This window comes from Phalacrocorax carbo, chromosome 18 (assembly GCF_963921805.1).
Source record: "Phalacrocorax carbo chromosome 18, bPhaCar2.1, whole genome shotgun sequence".
Classification (NCBI taxonomy): domain Eukaryota; kingdom Metazoa; phylum Chordata; class Aves; order Suliformes; family Phalacrocoracidae; genus Phalacrocorax; species Phalacrocorax carbo.
This window is the reverse complement of record NC_087530.1, coordinates 9,030,342-9,043,278: the sequence shown is the minus strand read 5'-3', so window position 1 is coordinate 9,043,278 and position 12,937 is coordinate 9,030,342. Positions and strand designations below refer to the sequence as shown.

Sequence of the window (12,937 nt, the reverse complement as noted above, 5' to 3'; positions counted from 1 at the left end):
CTTTTCAAGCATATGTCTCTGATGACAGCTTCGCTTAGTGCCCCTTATCCCACTTCCAGTTTTGATTTTTAGGCTCTGCCACCACTGACAGCAACTTCAGACACCTCCCACCTCCCCCACAGCTCCAAGTAAGCTAAAAACAGATGAAAATAAACCCAGCTGGAGCTGGAGACCACCAAGGGTGACCGAGGCAGAAGGCTGCATCGCCCTTCCCTGCTGCCGTCCTGTGCAGTGGGAGGCAGCAACGGCCCAGACGTTACCAAAGGCTGCAGGACACAGACACACCATCAGCTGGCTCAGGGAGTGTCTCTGGGTGGACAGAAGGGGACACTGGGTGACAAAAGACTTGCACACCAATGACTTCAGGCAGACATTTGCAGTCTCCCTCCCAAGAGCTGCCCTGGCAGCAGCCCCAGTGCCCATCAGCTGAACTCTGCCACCCTGCTTATGCCCAGAAGCAATTTCTCAAGTGCTCAAACTTTATTATCCCGTTTCTTGGGACAGCAGGGAGGGCATGTTCCCCTGCAAATGCTTCTCTGCCAAGATCCAAAGCTGTTGAAGGTGCGCGAAAGTAACTCCCACCCACTCCTACTGCCCCAGGAAGAATATTTCTTTGCTGTTTTTGCATAACAAACAGCTACATGGTTTTCCTTTTTCTCCTGAGAAACTCAGGCTTAGAGGAAAACACCTGGTACAGCACTAGTCCGAGATCAGACTTCATAAAGTTCCCCCTGCGAGGGGGAGCGGGGGGGGGGGACACGCGCTACCACAGAGATTAGACTGCAGCCTGCACTGATAGCGTTCAGTCACCCTGGCAGGCTGCAGCACACCGAGTTTGTAAAGCTCCTTGGGAATCCTTCAAGATGAAAGGTACAGTGTGATACAGATGTATTATATCCATGGGCTTTGTTACAGCACACATTTCCTAGCACGGTTTTATTGCTCGAACACAAAGTTCAGCCGAAGCCCAGGGGCTCTTCAGGTGACGAATGCACCCCTACAGCCCTCCCTTCCGCTCTGCGGGGGATGAAAATGCTGAAGCCCCTGATATGAACATGGTAGACGGAGCAGCCAGAGCCCTTCCAGCAACAGCAGGCGAGGACCTGCCTGCACAGATAAGGCCAACGTCATCACTGCTGGATCACTTCAGCCTGCAACGTGTCTCACTCCCAAACATACCTGTCGGGTCCCCAAAATGCCACTGCTGTGATCGGCTCCTCTACACCATCCCTCCTCTTCACTTGGGGCTACCATACAACCTCCTGTACCAAAAGCCATCCCCAGTAAAGGCCCGGAGGCTCCCATGAGTTGAACCTACCTTAATCAAGTGATCCCCAGCGCTGGCACCCCCTGGGAGACCCTGAGCTGCCCACCTCAAGCTCCTCCTCCAACCAGAACATGATGGGAGACGTTTGCTGCACTCAGCGGGTGGCCCCGGGGCTGGGGGATCCCAGGCCACACCAGAGCCTGAACCAGCAAAAGCCCCGGGCACAGGGAACTAAACCCCAACAGGCTGCTTTGGCTCAGGCTGTGCCTCCTGCAAACGCCTGTCTGCTCCTCGCAGGAAGGGGAGGAAACGGTTTCTACTTTTTTTGGAAGCCTAATTGATGCTACAAATGAATCTGTGGACACAGCTTGACCACGGGCTGCGCAGTTTGGATGGCATGGAAGAGAGGGAGGGGAACGTGCATCCACCTCTTGGATCACCTTCCCAACACCTCACTCCTCCTGGACACCTCCTTCTGCCCAGATTTCCCAAGACTTCAGGGGCAGAGAAGGCGGAGCGTGATGCCAACAAGGCGGCTTTCAGAGAAGCTGGGAGGAATTCCCTGGGCAAGTTACAGGGCAGGAAAGAGAGTTTAAACTCCTCTAATTTAAACAGATGAGAGGTACAAAGGACAAGAAAGAAGTGTGATGGGATTAGAAGGAAAAGGGACATATCAGGATGTCCAACAAGACCCAGAGCTCTCCAGGGCCACCACTCATGCTGAACCCACCACACAGGTCACTGCTGAGACCCAGCAAGCCAAGGTGAAAGGTTTTCCATCTCCCTCTACCCCCACAGAGCAGCCTGTGCCAGGCAGCACTGAGCAACTGAGACTGAGGAGGGAACAACTGGCAGCATCTGCCGTGGGAGCCCCTTCGCCCCAGGAAGCCCATCTAAGTGGGGAACTGCTTGAGAGAGCAGATCTCGCTCTGGGTGCACGCTGCACAAGTAATGAATGAGGTCGGCGGCATCAGCTTTTACCCCAGCTCCTATCAGACCCCCAGGCAGCAAGAGCAATAGCAACATGGCAAGCGCCAGCAGAGCTAGAGGCTTTTCAGCCTCAGCACACACACCAGGTGCTCCCTGGTCGGGGCAGACAAGCAGCAGGTCCTGGTCCTGGGCTGCAGCAAACACGTTCTGCTCCAGCCCTCCTCCCTGCTGCCCCACACAAATTGCCCTGCATTTGCCATCACAACATGCTGCTGACACAGGAGCGGCGCATCAAGAAGCTGATGTTACTGAGCAGTTGGCTAGAGGCGAAAAAAAAAAATTCCTATGCTGTTGCCAACTCCTATCTTCTGTCACTTGATCCCATATCTTAGGGATGCGCTGCGCTCCCTGGAACGCCAATTGCTTGAGAACCAGAAAGAGCAGCAAGGGAAGGATAGAGGCTGTGAACGGCCTTGGGACAGACAGCGCGACTGCGGCAGCCGCAGGCACACTCTGCAACGCCAGCTCACGTTAGGCGAGTACCTCAGCAGCCCTCGGGGCTGGCCGGGGAGCCCTGCTCATGCAGCAGAGCCGGCCCCAGGCGAGGCCACCCCGCTGCCCCCCAGAGAGAGATAAAGGAGCAGGGAAAGGGAAAAGAACCAAAGCCTCAGAGGTATGAGCACAGCTGAGCCCCTGCGAGGATGCCCAGGGCCACCAGCAGGGCTGGGAACAAATCTGGGGTCTCCAGACCCTACACCCCGGTTACGCAGTTCTGGGACCATGGGCTTTTGGGAGGGAGGTTTCACATTCACATTTAGGGTCTCTGCAGCCAGCACAGCACCCCTCAGTAGGCATATCTCACCTTTCTTTCTCTGGGTCTGATATCAGGCCCCAAAATAACTGGCTGGTTCCCAAAGGGGAGGTATTCCCTCTGCCACTTGAGGACGGGCAAGCGCCCACCCCCGAAGATCCGCACTCCGCTCCCCCCACCCAGCTCGATAGTGCAGCTGGCAATGAAATTTCTGCTTCATTCTCTGTGCACTAGAAGAGCAGATGACGGTGCATGCAAGGTGCTAGGCCCAGCGGGTCCCCTCTCCAGTGCCGTGGCTCTCCTCTCCCTTGCAGAGAGATGCGCAGCTAACCTTTACCAGCTCGCCTCCATGCAGACCGTGCTGCCTGTAGCCATGCATGCTGGCCCTTGCTTCCCCCTCTAACAGGATCGCTCCCATGCATGTGCCTGGGAGCAACACCATCAGCTCAGTAATCTTCCTAAATACAGCAGTTACCAGGTGACTGGGAAAAAATCTCTTTTACTGCTGATGCTGCTAATGGAAAATTTCTCCCCTTTTGCTGCTGCTTTCAAAGCCAGTTGCGGTTTCATACAGACTTTGTCTTGCACAGAGACGGGAGAGGTGGAAGCACAGAGGGAGGGGTGCAAGACTGGTAGGGAACAGATAATGAGAAACAGAGGGGAACTCGTACTTCTGTATTCCTCCCCACCAGCCATCTCTGCCCACAGGCAGAGCCCTGGCTCCAAACCTTATCTGCCCCATCTTCTCGCAGGCAGTCACAGCCCAACCTCCTCCTGCGAGGAATCCCTCCTTCCTCCCGGACCGCAGCGGGATAAGCACGCCGGACGCGCTCAAGAGCAGGGCCTCTTGCATGGCACACAGGGAAGATGCCCAAAGACACTGACGGGCCAAAATCATTTACTCTGCTTTTTCCCCCCACCTGCCTCCTTCTCAAGAGACGCCCAGAAAGCCTCGCCCAGGCAGCGCAGATGCAGGCAGCCAGGATCACCGCTCGCCCCTCCGCATGCCATTTCTGTTTCTTCAATACCATTAAGTGTCTCCATACTGTCTGGACACTGGAAACCTTAACTGCATTAGCTGAGACCCGAGCAGCAGCACAAGCATTCAATTCTTTTAAGTGGCCCCATTTCTTAGAGCTGGTTATGCACAAGAATCATCTCTGCTCGATGCCGTCACCCACCCCACAGGTAGCGACAGGGGCAGGACTGGGAGCAGCAAGAGTAGACTGGCCGAGGCTCATTAATTCCCAATTCAGATAGTTGCAGCTGGAGGAGGACACTCCCGACACGAGCCGTACTGTGGGCATTAGACGATGAAAGGCTTCAATCAAGGCATTTCTATTTTCTTCACTTCTCCTTTCAGTCTCCAACCCCAGTCTACTCCCACACTCTACAAGGCATTTTGGTGTGATGGTAGGTGTTTCTCAAGCCACCTGCAACTGCTAACATATATGTCAAGGTAGCATAAGATCAATATCTCATCATTCCCACAAGTGGCATCAATCTGCTCTCCTCCTGTCCCAGCCAGTCCTGCACCTGAACTCCTGTTACACCAGCAAAGCCCGTGGGCTCAGCCTGGTTTCACAGCCAGCCAACACTGCGCAGCAGCACCGTATCACTGAGGCAGCACAAAGGCTTGTCCGTCACACAGCCGGGGTTCATACTTCTAGCGCTTAGAAAGGAAAAGGCAGCAAGTTTTGGAGGTAATGTGTATCTGCATGGTGGCAGTAGGAAGTCACTCACCTCCCCAGCCTCCACTGACAAATTCAAGGTCCCCACCTAATTCTGAAGAAAAGCACATTTTTTCTTCCAGCAGAAGAGCAGTAGAGGTCTCTGGCACACCAACATCAGGCAAAACCCGCTGCCATCACAGGGGAGGAAGGGGGAGCAGAGGGGATCCCCAGCCATCAGCCTCCTCCTCCTACTACTCCAGCCTGACAATTCAGCTGCAGAAAACCGGCTCCTCTCTCTATAGTTAATCTTCTGTTGCCACTAGCTGGTCAACACGGGTACTCTTGGAAAGCAGCAACTCCCTCAGTACAGCCTGCCACTCAGGTACAGATTCCCAGTTTTAACATGGATTTTCACCCCAGAAAATACCAGAGACAAAGCAAAATCCCTGCAAGTCCACACCCCACCGTGCTGGACAAGTCACATTCAACCTTGTCTTGGGGGAGGGAAGCAGTCATCTGAGGACAGACCCATTTTCATGGGCATTTTGTGCCTACAGCCTTTCTGGGTGTTACAGAGCTCGCCTCTCCTGCAACCACAGTGGGCAGATCTCGAGCTCAGGACCCACGTCACCAATACAACCTCGCCCCGAGCCAGGCTTTCCTTCCTTCCCTTTCCAACTACAAGAACCCAACGGCCTGGAAAGCTGAAGTAATCACATAGCTTCATACGAGGAGGGGAGGAGACTGCTACCAGCAGGTTTCCCCTCTTTCCTACACCCTCCCCAGGCAGCCCCTGCCACAAGGGATCAGGCCCAGACCCCACAGCCACGCACAGCTGGGGATGGGCATGAAGGGGAAGGGAAGCAGCCCCTGCTTTCAGGTCTACATCCTCCCCAGTACCCCAAGGAGCCCACCGATGCGTCTCATCTTCACTGTACCACCTCGCTGAGACTTTTTGGCTCCCTCCACTTGCCTGGTGGAAGACGTGATTCTTTACCCTTTGGACTACCTTGGGAACAGCCAGAAAAAGAAAAATGAACAAAAAGAAACCCAACACTTGATTAACCAAACCTCCGGCCAGATATGCAGTGCAGCTCTTTGAGTCTAGCGGGACACAGTTAACAGAAAAGGGAGGTGTTGAAGCCGGTCTTTACCCATTGGCTTCTCTCTGCAGAGACAACCCAGTTTTAGATGCCATGCCCTGACGAGCGGGGTCTCATGCCCGGCACGCTGCCTCTCCTCTACCCGCACGATGCTGCTCCACATCTCACAGGCCAACTCAAAGCAGAGAATGGCGCTTCTGAACAGTGGCTTCAAAAATCTTCCTGCACTCCCCAGGAGTAACCCTCCAGCCTCCCCACCCTGCCCTGCAAAAACGGGACCTGTTGACAAAAGCAAGGGTGGCAAAACCCTGCTCAGGTATTTTCAGAAAAAGCAGTAAATTCGAACAATCCGCAGGGAACTAAGTGCTTGCCCTTATTTTAATGCGTTCCTACCCTAAAGAGAAGTTGCTCAAGTTACAAGACGGCTTCAGGAGAAGTTAAGAAAGAAGGTAAAAGAAGTGGCACGAACTGCTGAGGAGATGGAGGAGCTGCACAGCTTCGAGAAGCGGGGGATAACCATCGGCCATGCAGAGGGGTCATGGTGATGTAGCTGTGATGTAGGTGCACCAGCACCTTTTCTGACAACCACCAAAACAAAAGCACCTTGTAGCACTGCAGACACCAGTCACACAGCATCCATTAAGGCCATTTATGAGAAGTGTGTAGTAAACTGTTCTTATGTAAGCCACTACCGGTAAGAGCAGCGGTGAAAATTTGTCTGCCTCTTGCTTTCTCTCTCCTCTATATATATCTGCTCACACATAGGCAGAGCTCGTCTAAATTAGCTCAGAAGCTAACTGCTTCATTCCCTGAATTGCACTTAAAGCTGTCTACGCTGCTTGTGGAGCAGCTATTGTACAGAACACACGGCTGCTGACTAAATCAAGATACATACCTTAGAGAGACCTCATTGTACAAGAATAAAGTCAACTCTGCACCATTTGCCAGCGTAACACTAGAAGAACTGGGGGGGAAATACCGCAAAGCATCAGTTGTATCCAAGGTTAAGGAAAGGGCAGGATGCTTTTTCAGGAAAGGGGATGCACAGCAATTCATAATGCACTGATGGCAAAGTTACATTTGTCATTTCCTGCCACCACTGTGCTCTGCTGGGTAATTTTATAGCAACGTAACTGTGGGGTAGGGGGAGAAACATCCTTCTTGTCTCCAGTGCAAGAGAGAAAAAATAAAGCAAGGCGTAGAAAATACGGAAACTGAGACACTCTGCTGAAGAAGGGACACGGAGCAAACTAGAGCTGCTGAGCGGCGTTTCAGCAGCGGGTCCCCCTGCTGCAGCCCGGGGAAGGATGCAAGGAGGAAACAAAGTTTTCTCTCTGTTCAGGGAGGACAAAACCGCTCCTCGCTGGCCTCCCCACCCGCTGCAGGAGGCTGCGTGCAGGCTGCACCCCTCGCAGGGAGGGCTCCGGCAGAGCAGATGCTGCTGGCGGAGCATCTCCGGGCTCCCACCACCCCCTAGCGGGCTCCTTCCCGCGCCTCCACTCGCGACCCACGGCTCGCGCGGGCGAGCAAGCGGCTGCTGCTGCTCCTGCTGCTGCTGCTGCTGCTGCTGCTGCTGCTGCTGCTGCTGCTGCTCCTGCTGCTGCTGCTGCTGCTGCTGCTGCTGCTGCTCCTGCTGCTGCTGCTGCTGCTGCTGCTGCTGCTGCTGCTCCTGCTGCTGCTGCTGCTGCTGCTGCTCCTGCCCGCGCACCACGGGGCCGGGGGTCAGCTGCGTGGGAATTTCCTAGCGCTCCTTTCTCCTTCCGTCTCAGTCATGCGGTGGCTCCTGCAGACCAGGCTTCCCTGCAGGCAGGGATGCAACCCTGGACGCTCTCTCACTTTATGCGCTTATACTTAAGTGAATAAAATCTGTTATTGTCAGGGAACAGAAAAAGTTGCTTCCTTCCTAGAAGGAGGAATCCTTTAAAGAAAAGGGGCACAGAGCACTGCATGTGCTTTGTACCAGCCACCGACTCAGAGCATCTATCTCAGCATATTTTAACTTGCTCTGCCCTTACAAGGAATGAGCAGAAGTTTCACACTGCTGCCGGCAAGGCTCTGGCACCTGTCAGCGTTTAGCTACAGACACCCCACCACCACCCCCGCCCCCCACCTTCATCGCAAAGGAGTGATGAGAGGCGCAGGAACCACTCCAGCCTCGGGAGACTTACTAAGCTGGGAGCTGCTGAGCAGGCCCAGGACTTCAGGCTGCCTGCCTTTGCCCACAGCGCTTAAACAAGCTCATCATCACCAAGCAAGGCAATGTTTTATTTCATACTTCCTGGTCTGGAAAGACTTTTGAGCCCTGCAGAACAGGATGGCCTCTATTTAAAACTTATTTTGCTTCTGAGTCTGTAGTATCAGCACCAGGACTCAGCTCCACCTGCTTCATGGTTTTGAGTTGGTGGGTTGGGTTTTTTTTCTCCTCAAAACACCTCCAGGATGCCAGTCAGGGTGGCTGCCCTGAAATGTGTGCTTTAGGGGGTCCTCCTACCCCATCCTCACCCCCATGAGGCCAGAGAGCAGTCTTTGCTAGCAGAAAGAGCCAGAACTTAAAGACATTTAGGAACCCTCAACACATTTGCAATCAGCAGGATGTCAGCTCTTACTGCCTTCTGGAGCTCAGGCCCGGCAGCCTCTAAACATGTTCAGCAACATGCATAAATACACATAAGCATCAGAAATCAGCTAATGATAAGGGCTTCAAAGATTCTGGCGACGAGAAGCCACAGTTTAAAGCAATCCCTGCCCTCAAGTCACTCCAAAGCCATTCAACTGAGGTCCAAGAGCCCGTTCCGAGGCAGCAGCAGCTCTCGGGTTCCCAACCACCGATGAACCCTGAGACGGATGCAGGGGGAAAAACCACTATAGAGAACTCCAGCCTTACTTCCTGCACTAGAAAAACGAGCCAGCAGAAATCCTCTAAAGCACTCACCCAGAAAAGAGTTAACTGCAAGCGAGACTCAGTTGCCATACCAGGAGACGGGGAGAAGTGCAACAAATTTGAAATATCAGAGCATCCACAGCAATTCATGAGCTAGACCTTGGGGAAGGACAAGTGTTTTACCTCCTCCGGAGGCAACATGCTGATTAATTTCAGGATGGTGATGAAGCCATCCCACCATGGGCAAAGCTTCCATTTATCTTCCGATCGCCTGATGCCCACAGGTTCGGGGGAACAGGAGGGGGTGTTTTGGGGTCTTTCCTCTATGAAGGGGCAGCAACAAAAACACAGCTTTGCAAGAGACATGCTACATATGAAAGAGTACACACGTAACCAATATCCCAGGCAAGCAAAAGATAATTTTTTAGACCGAGACATGGTCTCTCTGTCGGCAGTCACTCACAGAAATAGGATTTGCTGTACAAGATCATATCTCTGATCTATCAAGACAAATTTCTCTCCTCCAACTTGAGCAACACACAGAGGGGTTTCTTTGCCTTCCGATATATTTAGATCAGTGCGCAATTCCCACCCCGTCCCTGAAGGAACCGTACTCCAATATGAAAATTCAACTCAGTGAACCATGAAACTTCTTGTTACTTTTAATCACTGCAAGATAAACGTCATTCCTTCAAACCTTTGATTTTTCACTTTCATTACTTGAAATAGAGTATCTGGTTTGTTTGGGATTTTTGTGGTTGACCAACCGTGTCTAAGGAAGCCACGCTGCAAAGCCAGAACCCAAGAGGCTCAAGAAGTACCATCAGCTTATTTATTACAGGCGCTTGCTACAAGAAAGCTTCACAGAGGTAAAATGACAGGACAGGGAGACACGGACAGTCATTTTCCTACTCCGGCTCATCGCACCCAGTGAAAGGCAGTCACTTCCACGGGGCGTGGGAAGGGGATCACGGCGAGGTGCCCGCCAGGTCAGCCCGCACGCCGGCACACCGCGACACGCCTGATGCACGCAGGGCGATGCGCCGAAGTCACAAGCCAGCCGTGTCAAGCGGTATCGCAGACCCGAAGTTAAGCGGGTACTTGAATCATCCTAGGTTCAGAGAGCGAAAAGCAAGAAAGCTAGTGGATAAAGAAGAGATCAACGGAAAACCTTCGGTGACCTGGCAGAGTAAACACCACGCTGCCCACACGGCGCTCCCCACAGTTCTCCCGGAGGATCCCCAGGCTGATTAAAGCACAGCTCAGGATAAAAGTGACAAGAGGCAGCGCGGGCACCCCACCTGAGACAACAGGAGCCGGCATCGAGCCCAAAGTCCAACAACGGAATTATTTCTAGTCCCATCCCCCTCCCCACAAAAGCCGAGATAGGAGGAAAGTCTGCGGGCGTTCGCCACAGAGCCAGGCGCCGGAGTTGTGCGTGAGGCGAGAGCGAGCTTCGAGAATTAAGACGAAGCATTTATAAAATTAGGCTCTGCCTAGAAAACGAGCCTCTGCCGTTCTCCCAGGCTCGGTGGTACCTCCTGCAGGGCTAAGCGTTCAAGTTGGAGCACAAGAGGCAGCACCCATCACTTTATAGCCTGAGCAGAGACGCTTTACTCCCAGGGCTTTTAAAAGGCAGCAGCCCTCAGGCCCTGCTAAAAAATCCCTCCCCGGCAGGAAAAAATAAGCCAACAACCCAGGGTGCAGCAAGGGCAGCGTTAGAGAGCTCCAAACGCAACCGGGCTGGCCGCGATGCGGGGCGGGGGGGGACGCACACACACAAACCCCGGCGCGGGAGGGGACGCCGGCTGCCCGCACCGGGATGCTCCGCGACCCCCGGGAGGGGGGGGGGGGGGGATCGGCGGGACGGGACGGGACGCGGCGGGGGAAGCGGCGCGGGCACCTACCGAGGGTGAAGAAGGGCAGCTCGGTGTTGTCCAGGTCGTCCTGCACGGCGACGCGGCCGGGCAGCTCGCTGCGGACGAAGAGCAGCAGCCGGGAATCGGCGGCGGCGGGCGGCGGGGCGCCGCTCCAGCTGATGTCGTTCTCACGGAGCACCGGCAGCGTGGACACCGTGACCGTTTTCACGCGGCAGGGACCGGGGGGTTCCCGCGACGCCGCCGCCGCGCCGGGCCCGCCGCCCAGCACCACCAGCACCACCGGCACCACCAGCAGCGGGGGCGGCGCGGCGGGGCGGCGGCGGCGGCGCGGCGGAGCGGCCATGCCGGGCCGGAGCCAGGCGCAGGAGAGCCGCGGCGAGGCGAGGCGAGGGGAGGCGAGCGGAGCCGGGCGCTCTGAGCCGCCCCAGCCCGCCGCCGCCGCCGCCGCCCGGCCCCGCCTCCCGGCCCGCCCCGCCCCGCCGCCGCCCCCCGCCCGCGCCGCCGTTCCGGGGACCCTCCGCCGCTCCCCGGGAGCAGCGCCCCGGGCTGAGCCCGCCCCGCGCCCGGCTCCCTGCCCCGGCCCTCCCTGCGGCCCCCTGACCCGCCGGGCACCGGCCCCCCAGCCCCCCCGGCCCTTTTCCCCCCCCCTTCCCATCCCTCCGTCCCCCTGGCCTGCACCCCCCACCCCAGGCTGCTGCCCTGGGCGCATCACCGCGTCCTCTCCTTAGCCACAAAATCCAGATTTCCCTTCCACACACACCCCCGGCCCCCCCCCCCCCGCCTGGCCATGGGATGCAGCTCATCGCCACGCACACCTGCAGGGTAGCCCTTCCTTGGAGGCAACTGCCAAGGCTGCAGTTAGAAACAGCACAGAAATATGCTTCCCGTGAGCTTTTACTAGTTACTGGCCTTTCGCAAGGGAATCAGCACCTCCAGTGGCCAGGGCACGCGAAGATGGCTTGCAATGACAAGCCTGGAGGAGACAAACCAGTGACTTCTAGCAAAGATTTTTGACCTGATCTGTAACAGCCAGCGTTTAAATGGGAGCCAGAGGAGTAAGCGATGCTGAGGTCTAATCACGGGTTCCTATATCTGCCCATCACACGGATGCCCCGGTGCCTCCCGAGGGCTGGAGTTTGTGCCTGAAGACAAACCAGGTGAGCTCCCCTGCTGCGATCTTGGCTCACGCTCTGCTTGAGCCACGACGGAGCCAACTGGCTCTTCCAGCAGGGAAGGTAGAATGATGGGGGTTAGCCTGGAGGCAAGCCCTGGCCCCGCGGGCAAAAGGGACAGAGTTAACCCCAGCCCAGAGCTGCATGAACCGCTGCCCACGGTCGGGCATGACTAACCGAGACGAGGAGAGGCAGCCTACGGTAGTTATGAGTCAGTGACTCACAACAATTTCCTAGTGACTGCTAATCTACCTGATTTTATTTGTAGATGTACATATAAAAGAAGATGTCAAAACCCTAACAAAGCACGCTTAATGCTCAGGCTTATATTATTTCCACAAGCTAATTAAGATCAATTCATCACACGCCTATTGAGGCAAAACAGCCTTCTGAGATACCTGGGTCATCTAATGTTAAAACCACAACAACGGCAGGATGGCAAAGAACGTGAAACCCAGCAAACAAACAGCTCGAGCCCCGCTGCCGGGGCCCGTCCCCGCTCCAGGAGCAGCCGCAGCTCGCAGCCGTAACAAGCTGCCGTGAGAGTGGCGGTGTGAGTACGGTGCCTCTTTCCAGCTACAGGAATAGAGAGAAACCAAAAAGTGCTCAACAGCAAACAGGCAACTAGTCAACAAAATATTAACTGTGGGACCCCAGCTCTGCCGAACTGGGAGGGATGAAGTTTCTAGGCGTGCTGGAAAAGAAGAAACAAACCAAGCAAAAAATGCAGTCCTAAATGTCAGCTGTAACAGTAGAAAAGAGTTTTCCCCTGTTTTTTTTTCTTTTCTTAAAGGAGGAAAGGTTGGCTTTTGGACTGACTTAGGCTGCTGTCAGTATGTGGACTAATTTCCAGGCATTAGCAGGGTGTGTGCTAATTTCTTTTTCCTAATTTTAACAATTCTTCTAGGCAAAAAGACCAAAGGAACAATACCGCAGAGATATGCAAAACGTCACACTAGTAGGCAGTATGTCTAAAGTGCTAAAGTACATTTTTGATCTTTTTTAGAACTGAAAATCTTGAAAAAGAAAAATATCTATTTCTGTTTAAGGCCACCTCCCTGTTACTTAGATCTCCTGGTAGCCACTTGCTGCACAGCCCTGTGTGTGCCACAAGTAGAGACTCTTTCTGCTGTCAAGTACAGGAGGATTTTGGCAAGGGGATGTCCTTGGGGTGGGAAGGGGATGCAGAGGTACCTACTGCGGTCACAGTTCTGGGCAGT

At 54.7% G+C, this 12,937-nt stretch overlaps 1 protein-coding gene across 2 annotated transcripts in view; it reads right to left on the bottom strand.

Annotated features, from left to right (window-relative positions):
- The window catches only part of ASTN2 (astrotactin 2), a 358,900-nt gene extending 347,904 nt beyond the window's left edge, over window positions 1-10,996 (bottom strand). Inside the window, exon 1 of one of the 2 annotated variants that reach the window (XM_064469222.1) lies at window positions 10,573-10,996. In XM_064469222.1, the coding sequence (XP_064325292.1) occupies window positions 10,573-10,888 (316 nt within the window). In that variant the 5' untranslated portion in view covers window positions 10,889-10,996. The remainder of the gene's footprint in view (window positions 1-10,572) is intronic. The other variant, XM_064469223.1, reaches the window with a different exon arrangement.
- Window positions 10,997-12,937: the final 1,941 nt, after the last annotated feature.